Source organism: Sturnus vulgaris, chromosome 3 (assembly GCF_052056855.1).
Source record: "Sturnus vulgaris isolate bStuVul1 chromosome 3, bStuVul1.hap1, whole genome shotgun sequence".
Lineage (NCBI taxonomy): Eukaryota > Metazoa > Chordata > Aves > Passeriformes > Sturnidae > Sturnus > Sturnus vulgaris.
The window spans coordinates 69,468,761-69,490,565 of NC_142245.1; the positions used below are offsets into that span (position 1 = coordinate 69,468,761).

Sequence of the window (21,805 nt, forward strand, 5' to 3'; positions counted from 1 at the left end):
TGGTCAGCTTATTTGGGTGGCTTATTTTCCAAGCACGGATGCAGAAAAAAATAGATCTGGAAACAACCATTACTGTGCAACACAGAGGCATAATCGGTAGGATCCAGGCAGGGTAGCTCTGGAGGCATGGTGCAGCACTCCAGAAGTTTCCAGGACCCAGGTGAACACAGGAGCCTTCATTCCATCCCAGCCCCAAACCATGAGGGCTCCCTCTTCACTGCCTGCTCTGCACTCTGAATTCTGGGGGAGCCACAATGCACAGTTTTGCTCATAGGGTGGAGCTTGGTGTTGCAAGGAGCTTCACAGTATTTGCCCACCTTATGATGCTGAAACAACCCATTCACGTGCATAGAAAGAAATTCTGCTCAGAAGAATACAGATTATGTTTGAGTCTGAAGTGCAATTGCACTTCCTCACCTTGTTCTCTTCTGCTGCACCTGCTTTAAGGTGCAAGTCTCTGTGCAGGCTTTATATTGTAGTCTGCTTTATGCAGAGTGGTATACTCCTCATCAATATTGTGGATATGTATTTCATATGTATGTATATATCATTGTTTTTACTCTTGCCAAAATATCTTATGTGACTTTTGTCACAGTTCAGTCTTCTGCAAAGCTTTACAAGAGATAATATCATGAACCTGCCTCAAACAATGCAGGACTGGCTGCATATGCTAATGAAGGTTTGCTCTACAAAAAATGTCAGACTTGCATGGCACCTACAAAGACACCTTTTTACAGAGCAGGATATAGAAAAGGACTTTTCCCAGGCTACAAAAAGTCCACCAAATTTTCATGGATGTGATTTTTCAGAAAAAGAAGTAATTCATCTTCTCAGTGTTTCTTTTACTCAGTACAGAAGCAGATCAGATTGTAATTGGCAAATTATTTTGAAAAAGCTGTACTGTACCATAATAAACCAGTCACCCAAGAGGTTATCTTAATGCAGCATTGTGGGAGGAGGTAAATCCTGAGTCTGCAAGAGAAGCCAATGTGGTCACCTTCCATTTCAGGCCATGCAGAGACTAAAATATTTCCCATTCTGTCTCAAATGAATATGTTTCAGTGTTCAATTCCTAATCTTCCAGGATGCTTTGTGGTATGCAACTAACAGCTGTTGTGAGTAGCATTGTTTTTATGCTTACTGTATTTGTTTCATGTCACACTTTTTTTTCTTTCCTCTCCTTTGCTGTTGGCTTCACTTCTGGCTCCATCAGAGAGAGCTGCAGGTCTTTGCTGCCGCTTAGTAGTCCCCTGTCATAAAGGAATGCCAAGGCTTACTGATCTGTCTGTCAAAACCAAAGATGTCTGGGAAATTCCACGAGAATCCCTACAGTTGATCAAGAGACTGGGAAATGGGCAGTTTGGGGAAGTATGGATGGGTATGGAGCAAAATAATTACTCTAAAATAGCTCTCTGTGTGGGAATTACAAGATGGAAGGTGAAAATGTAGGACATTGTGACCTACAAGAAAAAAAGAATTAGTAAAGCTCAAACTGCTAGGAAAAATGTCTTTGAAATCATGTCTTTGACTTTGAAATTCTCTAATCTTCAACTTTCACTATAATTGATGGCAAAAACAAACTGAAAATCCATGTTTCCTTGGAAGGTCTTGATTTTGACAAATTACCACTGTCTTAATAATAAATCAAGGCTCACATAGTAATCTCTTGGCTATACCAAGAAGCCTTTTTCTGTAAGCTAAGAAAGAATCCAAAAAACGGTGTTTGCAAATGAACTTTAATGCAGCACTGAGAGACCCTCACCTTCCATCTTTCTCAATGCATGCATAATTTTGGATTATAAGTGTGTTTTTTTTATTAATTTCCTCTCCTATAGAGAAAGCTGATGGTTTGTGTTTTAACTTAACTGTGATTGCTACGAATAATACCCCACAAACTGTTGGATTGGCTAAAGATGCATGGGAAGTTGCACGTGATTCATTATTTCTGGAACAGAAGCTTGGTCAGGGGTGTTTCGCTGAAGTGTGGCGTGGTAAGGCAGAGAATATATTTTGCTTTGGATGGATCTTTTAAGGCCCTCTTGGCAGAAATAAACATTTCAAGTATACATCTTAAAGCTAAAAGATCAGAATAGTATGAAATGTTAGTTTATATTGCCTGAAACAGTCAAATATAAATACAGTAATCCATGGGGAAGCTTCCTTTTCACTTGCACACAGTGGTATGAGAGGTTAGGGCATTAAAATTCATTAAGTGCATTGGGTTTATTTGGGTGACTACACAATTGCTAGGTAATAAAATAGGAATGATGCTAAACCTGTAAGGCAGAATGGCTAACCAGAAATTAATCTGGTAAGTAGAAATTTTTCTTTCATCGTGTGTTGTAGCACTGATGGAATCAGACCCTGAAAATGTTCCCATCCACTCTCCCAGTTTAAAAATAATGGCAAATGTCAGCAAGCTGATATTGTCAAGTAGCTTTCCTATGCATCCACTTCTTCAAGTCTCTTTGAAATTTGTATCTGCAGTAGAACCCAGGAACTCAATATAGAGACCAGGGACAACAGAGGCAAAACTTGTGGACCCAGCTGAACCCCCGCTTTGAAGCCCAGAAATATTGACCTTTTCCAAACCCACTAACATTGTTTTCTGCACACGTGCGAGCTTAACTTACCCATCATGAGCCTCGTTCTTTTAAAGAGTTCAAAACAATAGCAATTCACAATTTACATAAATCTTAGTATGGCCATAGCATTGAAACACAATACAGTGGCCATTTCATGAGATGTGACTCAATTTCTGTGCCAAATTGCATTCTGTATAGACTCTAGAGTTACCAATTCAAATAAAGAATCACTATATGTTGTTTCTTCATAGAAATTTGAGGGGGCAGTTTGACCACTCCTTTTGTTGCAGTGACACAAAAATGTGTACAGCCCAAACAGCCAGCGGGTTCTCCTGGGTTCTTGCAGCTGTTTCCCATTGCAGGAATACAGCAAGGAGCACAGCAGCAAGTCTGTGAGATACACAGAATTTATAGACTAGAAATATAGACATTTATAGAACCTCACAGAATTACAGTTGACCTGTTGCAAAGAAAGCTGCCTACATTTCTATTGGCATTTCCAGATAATTGCAGTTTCTCCTTCTTGTTCTCCATCTTGAATGCATGCACAAATTCCCAATTGATGTTAATATAATGATCAGCTCTGTGTGCCATAGATCTTAAACCAATACAACAAGTTAAAGGAACAAATGTTAAAAAAAATCAGCTATGAGAAATAAAGTGCCAAGTACTAGTACCAAGTATCTGTCAGAAATGCAAAAATTATTATTACAATTATGAAATTATGTTTCTTAATTTATAGTAAAAGACATGTTAACATCCCTGAAGCATTACCAACTTGGAGTAGATTAACACAGTAAAATTTATAAAAAACACATTAAGTAGTAACTAACTACATATGGGAGGAATTCAGAGAGAAGTCTATGCTACTTTTCTATTAGAGAAATATACCAAAACAGAACAAGAAAATTTAAGAATTTAAACTGAAATCAGGGTTGAGAGAAGAAGTTAACATTTTTGTTTGATTTTCTTTTTTTAAACTGGGGAAATTCATAAAAGTATTTAAAGACAGACTTGCTGAAAACACTTCATGGTAATAGAACGAGTCCTGGGATTTTTATTAAAACAGAGAGTACACAAGTAATCCTATAAACACACGTGGTGAGATCCTATTTTATTAATGCTGGTCTGGTGCCCATGAAACTCTGGTTTTATTCCTGGTTCATATAATTTGTGGTACCTCTGCAAAATGGCCCTGACTGATGGCACACTCCGTTCTGGAGCCTCAGTGACTCCAGACAAAACACACTCCCTGTCACCCATCACAAAAGATTTTGGCCACCCTGCTTGAAATTAGAGGCAAAACCACATCCTTCCCAACTTAGAGAGGAATGCCACTAGAGCAAAGCCTTGCTTCAGCTCTGGTTTGAAGAACTGGGAGAAATTAGGACTTCGGGAGTCCTTCTGAAGTGTGCTGGGGTAAGCAGAGGTGGTAACTCAAGGCGTTACTCCACTGGCAGTGGAGTGATACCTGGCACTGAACTGGCAGAAGGCAATCAAGGCATAATGAAAACCAAACTTGCACTGCACACTTTTGACTAATATGTGCCTCAAGCCTCCCCCCAGACATTTGGGATTGCCCTTTAAAGGTGAGGAGCAGCACAGGAGCAGCAGCTCCCCCACTGCTCTTCTGCTATCCTCAGCCAGGCAAGGTGGACCTGGGACCTGAGCATTTGCACAAAAAGGACCCATTTTATGGCTCCTTTTATACTCTGGCAGGTTGCAAAAGCTCATTATAAAGTTATTTTGGCCTAACCAGTTCCCATGCAGCAGCTGAGCACTGTTATTGTTCAGGTACTTTTAACAAACTGGGTTATTTTACACATCACCTTTTTTCATGACACAGCCTTTGTGTACTTTGTGGGCTTTCTGCTATCTTCATGCTTAACTACAGAGGAGTCGATTTTAATGTGATTAATTTCTGAAGTAATTTAGTGTTGTTCTGTGTTATCACACAGTAGCTCCCTATCTGCAGATCACATTCAAAGCCATGTCAGCCCTGACTTTGGAGCAGGGTTCTGGCTAGTATGGGCAAAGGACAACCAGAAGGCAGTAGGAAAAGTTGTATTTCTGCCCATTTTAATTTTCCTTCCTTTTCCTTCCCACACAAAAAACAAACCAAAACCCCACTGTTAACATAAATAGGTCTTCTGGGTTTTCTTTCTTTCCAGTCTTCCTCCTCCCCCTTGCAAATACCCAGGTGAAGCCCCACCTCTTGCAGGATACCCTGAGTCAGCCTTGCCCAGCTCTCTCCAGGTTCTTGTGCAGGCTTTTGGGTGTTCCAGAAGGCTTGGTAGGTGACGGCTAAAAAATAATGCAACTTGTCCACTTCACTGCTGAGCATGACTATAGAGCAAACTGAAGTGGACAGGAACACCTCATTTTCTGTCAGCAGTTCCTGGGGATAAGGAGGTGAAGGAAAAAGACACATTTCAGTGTGTTTCCAAAATGAAATCAATTCAGGATTTGTTTTGCAGGAGGTTTTTTTGGTTTTGTTGGTTCTTTTTTTTTCCATCTGACCCAGAACAAAACCATAATGTTAAAATGTGTTGCAAATGAGAAGTTCTGGTTTAACCAGTTTTGTTATCCAAATCTGTGACTGGAGCTGTGTTGTTGTCTGTAGCAATTTCTTGTTAGCAAGGGAATACACAAAGATGGGTTTCAGCAGTCTCACATTTCTCACTCAGAGAAGGCTTCTGTGGAGATCACTGGAAACCTTGTCTGAGTAGGACAACAGCAATCGTGCCCCGTGCCAATGGGAGTATTATTTTTCAGTGTAACAGACAAAGACTAAAATATGAAGGAGGTGTGGGAGGAATATAATGATAAGGCAACATGGGAAACCAAACCTTTTTTAAAACATCTTATATTAAATGTCCTTGCTATTTTTTTCTTTGCTTACATTAAGCATCAGGCAGAAAAAGGAGCAGAAGATATTTAATCTAACTAAGTGTCTGTGCTTGTAGGTACGTGGAATGGAAATACTAAAGTGGCTATCAAGACCCTGAAGCCTGGCACCATGTCTCCAGAATCCTTCTTAGAGGAAGCCCAAATCATGAAGAAGCTAAAACATGACAAATTGGTCCAACTTTATGCTGTGGTATCTGAAGAGCCTATCTATATTGTCACAGAGTACATGAGTAAAGGTGAAGCCAGAGCTGCTGTGCTTGATAATATTTTTTCTTTATTGTTTTTTCTTGGGGATACAGAGGGAGGTGCAGTGGGGTGCATGCAAGGAAGGAGAGAGGGAACAGGAAGCTAGAGTTACCTCTGGCTTCAGGAGAATTATGAATTCCACTATGAACTGGGCCCAAAACCTGATGTACAAAGAAAATCTGTACTAGCTGGGGGAAAGAAGTTGGTGATTGCAACTGCATCAGCATCTAAACTTCCCTGACAAGTGATATGCATTTTCTAGGTTTGATGATACTACATGCTGCTTCCCAAGATCCTAGCTTTTCCATCATCAGAGAGTTCTTAGGACATCTTCTTTCAGTGTTTACTTGTTGGCCTAGGATTTCTGTTTCTTCATTTAGCCAATCCTGAATCTTGTCACTGCACCTCGTTCTCAGATCACACTTCACTTTCAGTCCACCCTATTATCATCATCACCACCCCATCAATACATGATTTGCACATATTATTCTTTCCCTCCTCTTTTTCCTCACTTTCCCCTTCTCCCTTGTCTCTTCCTTAAGCTACTTAGCTGGTAACAGTGTAGTAAAATGAGAAAAAGAAAACTTTTTGCTCCATCAGATCTCCAGCAGGGGTGCTGAGAGCAGAGCAAAAAATCTGCTTATTTTGGAAAAGCAAATGAACCAAATAGGAAACATAAGTTCTCACAGGGAAGTTTCATTGTACATTGGAGGATACTCTCTGAAATTTTAAGTGCATTCTTTCAGTCTATTTGGAGTTGACTTTTATTTTCCTGGCAGGTGCTTGCCCACCTCCCTCCTCAGAGGCATCCAAGCCCTGACTAACTCACACTTTAATCATGTCTCAGTGACAAGCATATGCTTTTTCCCTTTAAAAATAAAGACTTTTCAAAACCCTTCTGAAGTATGGGGTTTATTTTGGCTTACTTTACTGGTTTGTACTGTAACATTTTACATCTTTGGATCTGAGCGTGAGGCTGACGATTTATCAAGGGAGAAACGCTTAATCATCTGTCTTTTTCCTTTATTTATTAAACCAATTCTCTGACCTTATTTAAAGGAGGCTGCTACACTTCTCTGTTCAGACACAAGATTAGGACAGAAGCTGTAGCATCCTAGGCTCTTTTTTTAAAGCAACAGGGTACTTTCTTGTTTTCTCTTGCACAGGAAAGCAACGTTCTTGTAACTTTTGCTAACGTTGCTTTCATTTCATCTCTTCTTTGTCTTCTAAAATTAATGATGTTCATGCTGTATTTAGTTCTGGGTTACATGGAGGAGAAGCACTACCAATCTCTGAGGAAAAATAGCCTTTGAAAATGCTATCCCCCTTGGGCTCACCAGGCTGTGGGCTGACCTTTCTTTTGGAGCAGGTTGAGCTGGGATCTGACTTCTTCCATAACTTGTGTGGCTTGGAACTGAGCTGCTCCTTTGAGTTAGCTGAGGCCTTTAGAGAGCAGCAGGCATGTAGTTTTAAAGAGCACTGGAAAAGTTAAGAAAGATCAACTTTCTCAGTAATGGTCATGAAAATTTAAAACAATCCTTTTTCCTTTCCCTGCAACTCTTGTACTAGCAGCACATTCTTCTGCAAGCCAACTTAAAGAGTGAAGTGAGTGCAATAGGAGAATTTGAAGATATTATGGGGTTTTTTGAAACTGTCCCTTGAACTTGAAACATTGCTGTCTTTAATATTGCACATATTGCTGCACCTCCATTCTGATGAGTTGTTTTCCTAACATCTCTCTATTGTGTCAACTCTGCATTCGCAGGGAGTTTGCTAGATTTCCTAAAGGATGGAGAAGGAAGAGCTTTGAAGTTACCGAATTTGGTGGACATGGCAGCCCAGGTCTGTCTCCAGAATATTGAGCAGTGAGGTGTACGTGTTTTATGGCCCATGTGTGTACTGAGTTTGTTTTAAATGCATGGCTTGTCTTTCCTGCTGCTCGCAGGTGGCCGCGGGAATGGCGTACATCGAGCGGATGAATTACATACACAGAGATCTGCGGTCTGCAAACATCTTGGTGGGCAACGGCCTAATATGCAAGATTGCTGACTTTGGATTGGCAAGACTGATTGAAGACAATGAATATACAGCCAGACAAGGTAAATGCAGCAGCAGGTGTAGCACTGAGTGTCATTCTTGTGGCAGGGAAAGAGTGGAACGTGGTTTTGAAAAGCTCCCTCTCCTATGCTTCAGGGCTGCTTTCAGTAAATCCTGAACTCATTTTAACTCCTAGTTAGAAGTTCACTGCTGAATACATGTCCTAAAGAGAATGTCTTATTTTGTTGTCTATTCTTTGAAAACCAAAATGGAACAAAGATGATGAGTGAGAACACAGCTGGAAAGACAGGTTCTTCATCGTGCTATAGAAAATAGTGTTTTTTACTTACTGGTTAGGAGAGTCTGAATGTGGTAATCCAGAAAAGTGTATGTTGGATATTTCGTTTGTAGTGTGTCTTCTAGTATTAACTGACCACTATTATCACTCCTGTACTATTCTTACTTTCTTTATTTCAAACAGGTTAAAGAGTTGTGCCTCTGTGCAATGGAGCTGCCTCTCTGGGCACTATATTTTCTTTCTTTCTTTCTTTCTTTCTTTCTTTCTTTCTTTCTTTCTTTCTTTCTTTCTTTCATTCTTTCTTTCTTTCTTTCTTTCTTAAAAAGTTGTTTTAATAAAAATGCCATTTTCCAGTACTACACAGGGTACTGGTCACAGACGACCACTGATACACTATAGAAATGTATCAAAGAGTTTTGTAGCTTTTTCTAAAAAGCATGTGTGTTCAAACTGAGCCATGTCACAGCCTCTTTTTAGTCATTCTTTACAAGTCATGCTTAGTTGTCAGATGTTGGTCCAAGCTGTAGAGCTACAGTTTTGTTCTCTTTCTGCTGGCAGTACTTTGGTAGTGCTTGCTCAATATGTGTTGGTAAACACGACTTCATCCTTTCAGTGCCAAAGCCAAAGAGGATGCCATTAAACCCTGTTGTACATCTCCAAAAAGCACAGGCCAGCTAAATACTTTATAAGTACTGCCTTTACTCCCTCCTCTTGTGAGTTCCTGTCATTGGTTCTTAGGAACAGCTAACCTCTCTCTGTAACTTTTTCTCTAAGTGTTGACAGAAGGAGCCAGAGAGTTTCCAGCATGCCTTGCCCTGGCCTGGGAGCAGCAGCAGCAGCTCTCAAGCTGTTCTCACCCCTCTGCACTGCTGTTGGCAGTACCCAGACACAGGGATGTGGATCACAGGCTGCATCCACCCTAAAAGGTGCCTGCTGCACAGTCAGACAGCGAGGCCTGGTTATTTCGGTGGGGTCCTTGAAGAACCCATGACAGATACTAATGCAGAGCCTTAACTACTATTGATTTCAGCCTGAGGGTGGGAATTGCTTCTTGTTAGAAAGAAATAGGCTTGTCTCATTCTCTCTAGAGCAATACGAGTGTCTGGAGAGGCTCTGGCAGACAGAAAGCTGCCTGCTTGCTGTTCCCCTGTGTAAAACAAGAAGAGTTTTCCCTGAACGAGGCAGGCAGATCCAGTCTGCAAAATGGCTTTGAAACAGTGTCCTATATTATCTCCATTTCTGCCTGGTTTGCTGCCATGTCTTTTGTTCCCTTTGGAAACCACCCAATGTATAGTTTTACATGACTAATTATTTGTTTTCATAGACAAGTATGTGACCTACTTCTGGCCAAATCTCTTCAGGCTCCTGATCCCTAGGAAATCCTATGATGACCTGTTTGCCTCTCAGTGTAAATCTCTCGGAATCGTTTTGCCTTCTTCACATGTTAAAAAAGCTGTGAAAACCTGTCTGACTGTTATTGAGGAGAAGTTTAGATTTTTAAATAAAAATCACTGGATTTGGGGTGGAGAAATTTTGAGAAAAATATAACATCAAGCCTGGCAGGGAGAAGGAGAACAGCAGTGGGTATCTCCTGCCCTTTTTTCACGGTAGAAATCACTGTATTGAGGAAAAAGTGTCTGAGAAGGGAGAATTAGTTTGGCTTTTAAATGCATTGCTGATGGTCTGGAGATCTGAGTCACGTTTGCCTGGCTTCATGTCCTGGTGCCAGTATGGAGAAGTCACCTGTGCTTCCCATACTTGAGGGCAATGGACAATACTTCCTTCCCCTGACCTCCGAGTCAGGCTGAAGTCCTTCAGAGCTCCTTAAAAGAGAGACCCGAAGAGCTGTAACCACAGGCATCATGTAGAAAGGTTTTCCTACTTTCATTAATATTTTTGTCCCTTTCTTAAGGAGTAGGAAGGGGTGCTTTTTTGACCAAGTAGCACAAATTCAATATACATTTCACGGCAATTAACCTGGCTTCCAAGCCAGGGTGAGCCTAAGACCTTTAATTTATTGAGGGAAAAATACGGTTTCTAATGCACCAATGGATTTTTTTTTTTTCAACTGGAATTCAGTTCTGGCTTGTTTAGTTAAGCTTCAGTTTGAGCAATGTTTGTTGGAGACCACAGTATCAGGAGGAAATGGTTGCCTCTGCTTGTTTCCCATGACCTATTACTTCAGCCTCCAAGGGGATGCATCTGGGGACTGCTCTGTTTATCTAGCTGACTACTGCTTCAGTGGGAATTTTGACACAGGAGGAAAGCTTGGCCAGCAGAGGGGAGGGGAATGGGGAGCTCTCCAGACTGGCAGCTCCTGTGGGAGAAAGGAAATGTTTTTCCTTGCAAAATCTGAAGATTAAAGTCTCTGGTCACTCTCCTCAGCAATCATCCTTCTTTTGGCTTATGTGTGTTAGTACAGAGCTCATTGTTGGCGTGGGGAAGAGGTGGTTTTCTCCAGCTTCGCTTGATCTCCTACTCCCTTCCCCCACTGTCACTTTTGTCTCTGATTAAATATTTTGAAAGGAAACAGATGGGGATGCTTTGAGCCCCAGCGGGCTAGAGTGCAGGATTCCTGAACCTGTGTGGGTATTGCTTAGCCTGGTGGTAATGTTTTACTGACCGGTTTATTTTCTTTTGGGTTTGAACAAAGGAGGCCTGACTGCTCCTGATTTATGAGAGATAAATAAAAAGCAGCTCGTTGTCTGCACTGCCATTTCTCAGCAATTGTCAGGAAGGAAAGAGATGGTCATGCCACTAATGATTTAAAGTGTGTGACCAGCAACTATACACTGCCATTAAATAATAGAAAAAAAAAAAAGGCTCTTGGCTTGTAATGAGCATTTGGCTCCTCTTGTTTTTAGAGGAAGTGAGTAATCAAAGGGGAAAAGCATGTCTGTTTAGAGTGACACCCATTTCAATGGGAGACTGTATTGCAGCCTGTCCCATTGCTTCTTTTGGCTGTTGCTGTTGCAACATCTTCCCCACACACACAGTGTCAGGCATGGAGTCCTGCTTCCTTCCATTGGTGATGATGCTTGTATCAGCCCTGTAAGGCAAGACATAAAACTCCTGATATCCTACAGGACAAAGAGAAACTTCCCATTACCTCCAGCAAAGGATTTCCCATGCAGTTCTGCTATCCTTACCCTGATATGGTTCACAGTTATGTGGAGTTTTGGCTGAGCACATGGCATTTTTGTGGAGAGTGCCACTGCTCCACAGTCACTGGGTTAGTGTTGTTACTATTCTAAGCAGCAGCAGCTGATACAAATTTAAAATTTTCTTAATAAAAAAAGTGCAGAGTTATTTTCCAGTTACGTTTCTACTGCACACACTAGCAGCACTTGCAGTAGTGCCACTCTAAGCACACATGAAACAATAAGGATCTTTCTGATGCCTTCCAGACGAGCCAGAGCTATTTTGGGAGCTCTGTGTTTGTAAATTCTCAGATCATTTTTGCCTCCTTAACACTTAGAAGTAACTCCTTCCTGCCCTGCTTAAAATCAAGTGCTGCTTTTTAGTTTGATTTCCTGGAAATAGGCAGGGATTTCCAGGCTCTCGGAGTGCCTTTGTAGGGGCTTTTTCAGCAGCTAATTGTTTGTGAGGGTCTGTACTGCAGGCTGTAGCACCCAGGGCTTTGTTCTCGCCCTTTACCTGTCATTCCCAGGTATAGGAGAAAGGAGTCCTGGTTCTGAGCCGGGGGTCCCGGGGGATCCCCGACCCGCTCCTGCAAATCCATCTGCCCTGCCATGAGCACGGCCCGGCCGGGAGGAAGGGCGAGGGGAAGGGAAGCAGGCAGGGAGCCAAAGGGGTGTCCAGAGCCGCAGCCTCGCCCCTCGCTTCCCGGGGAGGGTCTGCCTGCAGAGCCTGCTCCTCATCCTGATGTTTGCCAGGCTTGTCATTTCATGTTCGTTCTCACAGCACAAAAAATGTAATTGCACGGTCCCTCCCACACGGCTCTCATCATCGCCTGCCGGGGCTGACTCGTTTCCTGTTTCATGCTTGCTTCAGCACTTCGCTTTTACCTTTTGCAGCTTTCCCTTTCCAGCCCCAGAAGCAATTCAGTGCCACGCTGCATTCCCTGACTGCTAACCCAAGAGGTCCCCCAGTTTTTGGGTCTTAGAGCTCGGAGTCTTTCACGGGGTTTGGTTTTAAGGTACAAGAAGTAGCAGCTTTGTAGCATTTCCAGAAACAGGATCATTATCAAGCTGGCAGTGGCTCTGGGGCATGAATTTCAGAGGTTTCTACTTCATCAAGATTTAGATCTGAAAAGAAACCAAAGCTCTGAGGGATTTTCGCTTGCTTCAGAAGAAACCATGCTGAGAGTTGTGTCTCAAGGTCACTCAATCATCCCAGCCCCCCCTGCTCCTTCCCATCACATGGCCTGCTTCTAGCCAGCAAAGAATGAAAGCAGGGCCATGGATTGATTTTTCCCAAGGAAATCCTCCTGGGAGATAACCTGTGTGAATGCCTGGGCAGAGCCGGGCAGAGGTCCTAAGAATAGGGCTGAGCCTCACAAAAATCCTCACAGGATCACGGTTGGCTGCTCTAACCATAAATTGTATCAGCAGCTTTGGTTTCATGTGGTTACAAGCAGTGCAGAAACCAAAAAAGGCTTTCCCCAGGCTGTAACATTTAAAAAAAAAGGGGGGACTGAAATAAAAGCTGCAAATTAGTACCTTGTTTTGGGACAAGGACAGGTTGTCCTGACCTGATGAATGCAGTGTGCTGTTGGTGTTTATGTGTAGGGTCACTGATGTGCTGGTTCTAAAAAAACAAGTTCCAGCAACAAAAAGAGAGAAATCCCTCCCCCACTGATGCAAAATCTGCCTTCAGAGTAGGAGACGGGCTGCCTTGTCAGCTGGGGTAATTTGGCTTATCAGATTTATTAAAATGCTTGTCGGTAATACATGTTTTATCTGATGCTGCAATTTGTTTGCAGCACAAAATCAGTTTGTTTAATAAGCTTCTGAGGCCTGGGCAGAGAGGTGAAGGGTTTTATAATACGTGTGTTGGGAAGAGAATAAGCCCAGGAACCACACACAGCATCCAGCCTGTGCTAACATTCCATGTAGCTACAGGAGGCTTCAGGGCAGTGCTCAACATATTTGGGAACTTCTGTGCTTTCACAGCAGTGCACTGCCTCTGTCTCCAGTTCCATGCATTGAATGAGAGGCAGAAACTCGGAGGGATCCCTGTTAGACAAACACACATACCCCATTCACACAAGCTGTGTGTCACCTCCTTGTGTTTTGGCAGTGCATGTGTTGTACCTGCAGGTGACCAGCCCAGTGTACTCTCCCTGGTCTCTGCTCTCCCTTCACTGACAGCTCTGCCACACTGGGCTGCAGACTCTCTTGGACCATCTAGCCTCCAACATGTGTTGCAGGGCCAGAACACCATGAGGCAGGGCTCTGCTAGCAAGCTCTCTGCCAACCTTGCATTTTTCTCCTCCCCATCTACCACTCCAAATCTGTCATCTCTCAGGAAGTACTGCACAAACTGCAGAACGTGATTTTTTATATTAGTTGCTTTAGACAGAGAATCATCCACAGCAGGGGCAACATAGAGAAGTAATGAATAGCTGTCCTGTCATTGGAAAATCCTCAGCACAGACCATTCATCTTTCTAGTAGCGCTCATCACACCCCAGTGAGGATTGTACTGCTCTAGTTCTCAGGAAATGGGATGTCCTGGAATTGATCTCCCTTCTCAGGGACTTACCTTGCTTCTCATTTTCCTGTGGTTTGACAACACACCTCATACTCATTCTCCCAGTGACACACTGGCAGTAGGTCAAGGAAGACAAAAATACTGGGGGAGTTGGCCACAAAAGAGTCTGAAGAGATTTCCTTCCTCCAAAGATGAGTTGTAGGTGGTTGCTGCCTTTGGATCTGAGTATGAAACACAGGGGAATTAGAGCAGATTTGGCTAAGTTTCTCAGAAAAACACAGCTGATTAAAGAAAAACAAAATTGTTGAATAAAATGTGTGCAACATGTGAACAATCAAACTCCCCTGCACTGCCATCTCACACAGCACTAGCCAATGTCCAAGGCTTCAGGCTCCTGGCCAGCCTGGAGCTATTCCTTGGTTCAGCTGGCACGGGGCATGTGTACAATCTCAGCTGCACGTAGGAGGGAGCAGAGGGACATTGGCTCTCACATTCAGGGCTGCCTGCACAAGCCCACCTAAAGGCACACACGGCAGACCTGGGCACCAGATACCCACAGCTTGCAGTTTTTCCAGGGATGGGCAGGGGCTGTACAGCCCCACGATCTCCCAGCAGCTGGAGCAGCCAACCCCACGTGGCTGCTGGTGCTGCTGAAGCAGGGCCAGTTCTAGGACAGAGGCTCAAGTGATGGCAGCTCCTGCTGCAAAGGACTCGCACAGCACAGCCAAGGCAAAAAGAGAAGTTCTGCAGATTTTGAGTCTTGTAAACTAAGATTGGTCACACAAAGTGTAAGTGAAGGAGATTGAGACCAAAGCCAAGTACCCAAATTTTAGTTCTTGCCTATATATCAACCAATGGAAATTCATAAGAGACAGACTTTAAAAAGTGAACAGGCATCCAAAAGTCCTCTGGCACCTTTGCAAATCTAACTAGTGATGTGCTGATGCTTAACTAGACTTAAGTTCCTGACTTCAGGCATTAGGTGTCTGAAACTTTCTCTTGCATCTTTTTCACCCTTTAGCAGAGCATTCTCAAGTCAGTTAGCAAGACTTACTCGAGCAACTGCAATACTCCCTAGGAAAATAATGTATTATTATTAGAGTACATAGAGTACTAGTCTCTCTTAGGATCATTTACATGTAGAGCAGAACAAATTTTAGCACATTGAAGTTTTACTAAGTAAGGAGATGAGAATTACCATGTTTACATTTTACTCTAAGTCACATCAGATTGGGGTGTATGGTAGAAGATGCAGGACACTGAGCCCTGGATGTGATGGCAGAACAGTGCCAGCAGGGAACTCTAAACAGTGCCACAAGTTCACTCCCTGAGAGTGATTTGTCCACGTTGTTACATTTTCACGCTCCTCCTGAAAGCAAAGGGAACTTTTATGAGAGAGTGATGTGAAGTCGAAGTCAGTCTGTTTCCAAATTCAAGAGTGTTTGTCACTAGGGATCAGCAATAAGCAATGCGACTCTTTTGCCTGTATGTTAATACAAGGCAACAGGGAAATGTCTGCATATTTTTGTACATACTCTGAGTTAATTATTACCACAAGACTATTCTTTAAAGTCGTACTGAAAATATTTTCCCTAAGAAAACAGTCAGTGATTGGAAAAGCAAATAAATCAGTGTTTAAAGACTTGTTATCTTACTATCCTTACTGCAACTGGCTCCTGCAAGCTCTGATGATGGATGAGCACATTAGAACTGCACGTATTTAAGGCACTACAGGCTTTTCAGTGCCAGGAGCTTAAAGTACACTGTCAAGTTATAAATCACAGGCCAAAGTTGTGCCTTGACATCAAGCACTCCAAGCAACTAGAATGGCAGTATTATTTTTAAGTCCTTGCATGTTTCTAATGAATATTGGATTTGCTTTTAATTTTTGTTTTCACCATGTTTGTTTGTTTGCATTTTGATCGGCTTGAGCAGGCAAACTGGCAAGTACATATCCAGTATATCTCAGTTCTGCTTATATGTGCTAACTGTGTTTGATTTGCAAATATTTAAAACACTTTGGGAGAAATTATATCTATTATATTTGGCTTGTTTTAAAAACGGTTTGGTTTTTTTTTTTCATTGTATAAAACTTCAAACTTGAGTTAAAATGTCTTATCCTTCTCTTGGGGTGTGGGACAAACTGATCCCTTCCCTGCTTAGTCTTTCCTGATTCTCTACACATTCTGCCCACCTGTCCTCTCTGACTGTACTCTGGGGTTGGTTAACACTTGTCTGCAGCTCCTTCCACCTGCACATGTTGCAGAACACAAGAGTCACCTGTGGCCTGGTGCTTTGGTTCTGTCCCTCTTCTGGTTAAGACTCATGTATTCTCTCTTTAGGTGCAAAATTTCCCATTAAATGGACTGCACCAGAAGCGGCACTGTATGGAAGGTTCACAATAAAGTCAGATGTGTGGTCTTTTGGGATCCTACTGACAGAGCTGGTAACAAAAGGGAGAGTGCCATACCCAGGTAAGAAAAATGTCCTGCTTCACCTGGAAAAAGGAGTGGGAATGGGCCATATGTTTAAGCTGGAATGTTTATTTATATTCTCTGAGCTAAAGGAGAATGGCTATAATGTGTAAGTTTTGTGTATGCTTGAAAACAGTTCTGACTCAAAGCTGCTTTGTGATGGTCATGATAAAAATGACAAGGGGACAATTCATTTCTATTGTTTTAATTGTGCTCAATTAAATGAATATAATTTCTAGACAACTAATGAAAGCAGTGTAAAATTATTATATTCTGGAGCAAATAGCTCTCAGTAGTATTGCATTTACTTGAAGATACCAACAGTTAAACTCCCACAGAGGCCTTACTCCGTTTATTCTGTCAGTCTGGTTCATTGCAAGGTTTGATGACTATCTGAATGTCTGGTACTATCAAACCTCTTTTTCATAAACTCTTAAATTTCAATTTTTGCTTTTGAGATGGACGGAAAGAGAAGAAAATAGTTCTATAATGTGCAGACCAGAGCTCATGGCAGGGTCACAGCAGGGCCAGATTCTCTGCATGGGGGAACTGGAGGCCCCATGGCTCTTTGTTGAAACTCTGCCAAGTGTTCAATGGATTAAGATTTTTAGGAGGGAGTGATTGGATCTGCCTATGCAGAAAGAGCTTTTTATTCTTGTTGTCCCCCTGAAGATTTTAGACATTCAGGTGAAGAGGAAAGGGGTTAGGTGAAAGCCATGCATTACACAGAAAATAATTTAATCCCTTCTTTTTTCTCATCAGTACAGATATTAACAACAGGGGATGCCCAGCATTCTAAGATGCATCTACCAGTATTTTTAGTCTTTTTATTAAAAAAAAATATATATAAATACTCAACAGTCTGGCTGTGTGCAGTGCAGCTGATTTAATGGAAAGTGCTCTACAGCAGTTTCAATTTTCCAATCTGTGCTGTGATCAAGCAGTCAGATCCATATATCAAACTGAGCAGGAGAAGCATCTAGGTGAAGTTCAGTTTATCCTGTGGTGTGTCACACGACTTCAGAAGACTCAAAGCAGCAAAACTAATCTAGACTTTTACCAGGAATTTCAAGTTTGCTAGCACCTAGCAGCCAGTAGCTGATATTTGAGAAGAGAATATTGGGACTGGAAGGCATCTCATGATCAGCAGTGAACTTTGGCATGATTAACAGGGAGCAGCTTAGCAAAGGTGTGGCTGTGACAACTGAATGAGCTAGCAGAAAATATAAGGTCATATTTCTGTGGAATGGATGAGTCCTTCTGCCCAGCACTTCCCCGTGTGGGGTGTTGCCTCCAGCCAGAGCAGCCATGTCACCAGTCAGCACAAAGGTCTTCCTGCCATAAGGATTCCTGGAATGATTTCTGCAGGTTTATGGAGGGTTTAAGAAGACATGGCATGCTGTGCAAAGGTCAAAGACAGAAAAAAATATGTATAAGCTTTAGTTGATGCGGTGTTGCTCGCAGAGGGGGGGCAATGTTCCTGACTGGGCTGCAGGAATTCTCTAGTGACTGCCAGCAGAGTGGGTGCATGGGGGCTGTCACCAGCCAGGGCAGAGTTAAGGTGAAAATACCATTCCATGTAAAAACAGCCAATTAAGCCCTATGTTTACTCACAAGTCAGTAACTGAACACAGGGTTGGCCATGGCTGCAGAGGATGTCTGCACTTCATAAATGTTTCTTTCCCTCACCAAAGGAGAAGGAGTCCACAGGATGTGCGTTTAAGTGCTTGCAATATATAACTTCTTGTAGGAGCCATGACAGTAATCTCAGGCATGGGCTGTGTCCTGAAATTCTGGACAGTTTTATTACGTGGCAGCTTGAGCACATCAAAGACAACCAGCAGGATCTCTCCTCTTTCAGCACCATCCTACCCCTTCATCCCTCACTACACAAAGCCCTCACATGCTGAAAGTCCTTCCAGCTCACTCTCCCCCACGTGCACTAGGAAGACACCAAGTAGCTGGAAGCAATTTTTTGTGTGTTACATATCACTAAGTCAGCAATTTTCTGGACAGTCATTTACTGCCTTGGTTACACCCTGCCCAGGCTCTATGCCAGGGCCATTCCTTCCCACCAGGACCCCCCTATTGCTCATCTGGGAGGCCTTAACCATTCTCACAGTCACCATCACTCCCCTCTCCCATTTTTACATAAGGGCAGCCTGGATCTTTCATTTGAATGTCCAGAGTCTTCACAGATTTCAGTCCACTCTCATTTTCCAGGCCCTAAATGGGAAAGCTTTTATAGGCTGAGGCAGCAGTGGAAGGGAACTTCCCAGAAGGATCTGTCTTTGCAAGTGGATTGAAAGGAGAGCTTGGACTTTCCAAGGTGACAAAGGCCTCCTGAGCTCCTTAGAAAACTCTCTTTTCCCTTGACGTAGAAAGGACCATCTATCTCCTGCTTCATCCTGGGAAGAGGAAGGACCTTGTGAAGGACAAAGTTTCATGAATCCCTGCCTGAGATAGGGAATAGGGTTCAGATGCACCCACGGGGCTTGTCTTGCCATTATGTCATGGCTTGCATGAGAAGGAAAAATGGGATTTCTATCACCCTGAGAGGCAAGACTCAGCCCTCTTCACCCAAGTAGACAACCCATAGGTGAGAGAATGCGGTCTGTTGGCACTGCCAGCACTTTGGTACCCAGGATGTGACACTGAAAAGTGTCATCCTTGAAACAAAGAGGGACATGGAGCTGTCTGACTGCTGTAATATCCAGTTTCTGAAATACTTGTGAGCATGTTGTCTTGATGTTCCTACTTACATCTTGTAGCAGGCTGAGGAAAGTGGGGAGAGGCCCTCAGACAAAAGGATTTCTCTCTTGCTCAATAAGCTCTTAGTGCCTGAGAGATGATTTATAGCACACATACCAGTCCTGGGGTGGTACCCATGCCTGCTGGACACCATACCTCCTGCCTTCCCAAGTCTGGAACCAGGCATTGTTTTAAACTTGTGTAGAAGGAGGGAGAAGCACAATGGGTAGGACAGAGGGGGAGGGCAGGCAGTTTACAGCAGAGAAGCAGACTGGGTGGAACAGAACTTGGCATTCTTTGTCCTACAGATTTCAACCAATTCCTGTCCTGATGCCCAATTGTGGAAGAGAGGCCGTGGTGAGATACATAAGCAGTAAAGATTTTGCTGGTGGAGATAAAGATCAGTCTAGAGTTCATAATAAACCTTGCCCCAAACCCTATAGCTCCCATAAGCAATACTAATTTTTTGGAAGGTGTCCTCATGTTCAATCAAGCCTGTTTCTCTAATGGGCCACTATAATAACTAATTTATGCCTTTTTTATGTTTTCTTACCATTTTCACAAGGCAACAGATTAAAATAAGCAACTTTCACAATCTTTCACACAGAGGTTCTATTTTCATTATTACGGTGGAGAAATGAATAATAGACAGGCAAGAAGAAGAGCCAAGCTTAAGAAATAGTCTGCTTAGTGGACCTTTTTCAGTGTCAGTTTCTTTTTTCTTTGACAAATGCCCTTCCCTAGCAGTAGCTGTAGAATTTGTGGCTTTTTAACATGCTACCTTTGGGATAGGCAAAAATCTCAGCCACACCAAACAAGCACCTTTGACCTTACCTCTTCTGCTTTCTGCTGCAGTTGTCACATCAAGAGCATTTTCATTTTAACTCTAGTGTGACAGCCACCATGATGCTACTCACACTGCTGCCTCTGGCCAGGCAGGTCTTTGAGCCTGGGCTCCAAGCAGCCCTGCAGCCTTTGGGCAGCTGTATTCAGTCTCCTCATCCCTGAGGGAAGCTGGGCCATGAGTTCCAGAGAGCATGTGGTACCCAAGCCTGGGGCCAAGTACATAACAGTAAGCCAGCACAGGCAGGTCCGTGTAACATCATCGTGGATGGGAAACAGGAGGCTAAAAAAGATGTGTACTCACCACATAGGATAGATAAGGTCAGGTGGGGTTTATTTGTAAGCAAGGAAGCTCCGCTCACAAACGCTGTGCCTCAACGTTGCATCTATTTATCTGTTATACCTAGCAAATAATAACTTATTTTTAAAAACAAAACCAAAGCAAAAAACAGATATTGATAGTCTAGCTTTGAGGATGAGGAGATGTTGGGGGTTTTCAGGCTTCAGTTTCTAAGTGAAGTGGCATGACTTCCAGAGTTTTAAACCGTGTTCCTCCTTTTCCACAGAAATAACTTGGTTTGCATTGCACTCAGTATGAACAGCATTCAGAGGTTCTTCCCTTAGGAGCAGCTTTGCTGTTCCCTTCCTTGCACTGTATTAGTTTGATCAGTGGTCTAAAAGCATTCAGTGGGTCTGCAAGGAGCATCCTTCTCAGTCTGTGTATTGGGTTTGCATGGCCAAGCCATCATAGTGGGGGGGAAGTGCCCGAGAAGAGGCTGTGACCTTGTGGGAAGCCTGTGGAGAGAGGAGCCCCTCCTGGAGTAGCCTGTCCTTGAAGGACCTTGAACTCCCACACTGCAGCAGTTTGGGGAGAACTGTTGCCCGTGGGATGGACCCATGCTGGAGAAGTTCATGGAGAACTGTCTCCCATGTCAGGACCCCATGCTGGAGCAGGGGAAGGACTCCTCTCTCTGAGCTGCAGGAGAAACAGCCAGTGATGAGCTAACTATAACACCCATTCCCTGTCTCCCTGCACCACCGAGGGAGGAGCTAGAGCTGGGAAGGAGGGAGGGGTGTGGATAGGGTGTTTTTAAGGTCTTCTCATTATCCTGCTCTGATTTTGTTAGCAATAAATTCAATTGATATCTCTAGTTCTAGCCTGTTTTGCCTGTGACACTATTTGGCAAGTGATCTATCCTGGTCCTTATCTCAATTCATGAACCCTTCGTTATATTTTCTCTTCCCTGTCCACCTGTAGAGTGGAGGGAGAGAGAGGCTTTGGTGGGTACTTGGCATCCAGCCAGAGTCAACCCACTACAGTCTAAGAGAGGAAAGCAATTATAAAGTAGCCTAAAACAATCACTCTCCTCACTGGATTTCACATGTCCCAAAGTAATCTGTATAGCTCATTAATTTGGATGCAGGGACACTCCCTAGTTACAGCAATGTTTCCTGTCTTCTGGAAGAGCAGCGTTGCCCAGATCCATGCTATTTGCACATCTGCTGTGCTCCATCTAATCAAGCTCCTAAGACCACACCAAAGTATTTCTCAGTGTTTTCTTTAGCCACAATTGGAAACTCCAGATCCTTTTTTGTGTCACAGTAACTCTTCAAAGTAACTCTTAAAGTCACTGTAATTTAAAGTTCCTACAACTTTTCTAGGAAAAGCTAAGCAGTATTACATTTCTGTCCCCAGTCCACGTGGGCAGTAGATTTTTATTGTACTGAGCATTAGAGTCACCATATCCTGTGGCATCCTGAGATTATTGAAGGTTTCACTAATAAAGCTGGATGGTGGGAGGTTATTTGATTTTTTGTCTTCTCAGGGAATAAAAAGCTAATGGAAAAGCCATCTTTTGGGAATTGGATGTTTTCTTCTTGGCCAAATTGTAATTCTTGAAATATCATGAGCACAAGCTGATTTTTCATAGAATTCTACAGTGATAGAATAGTCTGGGTTGGAAGGGACCTCTTAAAGGTAATCTA

The 21,805-nt window shown here is 42.9% G+C and overlaps 1 protein-coding gene across 4 annotated transcripts in view; it reads left to right on the plus strand.

Annotated features, from left to right (window-relative positions):
• The window catches only part of FYN (FYN proto-oncogene, Src family tyrosine kinase), a 137,925-nt gene that overhangs the window by 108,445 nt on the left and 7,675 nt on the right, over positions 1-21,805 (plus strand). For 2 of the 4 annotated variants that reach the window (XM_014879272.2, XM_088161900.1), the window contains 5 exons: positions 1,214-1,378; positions 5,552-5,731; positions 7,507-7,583; positions 7,687-7,840; positions 16,094-16,225. In XM_014879272.2, the coding sequence (XP_014734758.1) occupies positions 1,214-1,378; positions 5,552-5,731; positions 7,507-7,583; positions 7,687-7,840; positions 16,094-16,225 (708 nt within the window). Of the gene's footprint in view, positions 1-1,213; positions 1,379-1,835; positions 1,992-5,551; positions 5,732-7,506; positions 7,584-7,686; positions 7,841-16,093; positions 16,226-21,805 lie in introns of all 4 variants that reach the window. The other 2 variants (XM_088161901.1, XM_014879274.2) reach the window with 2 other exon arrangements.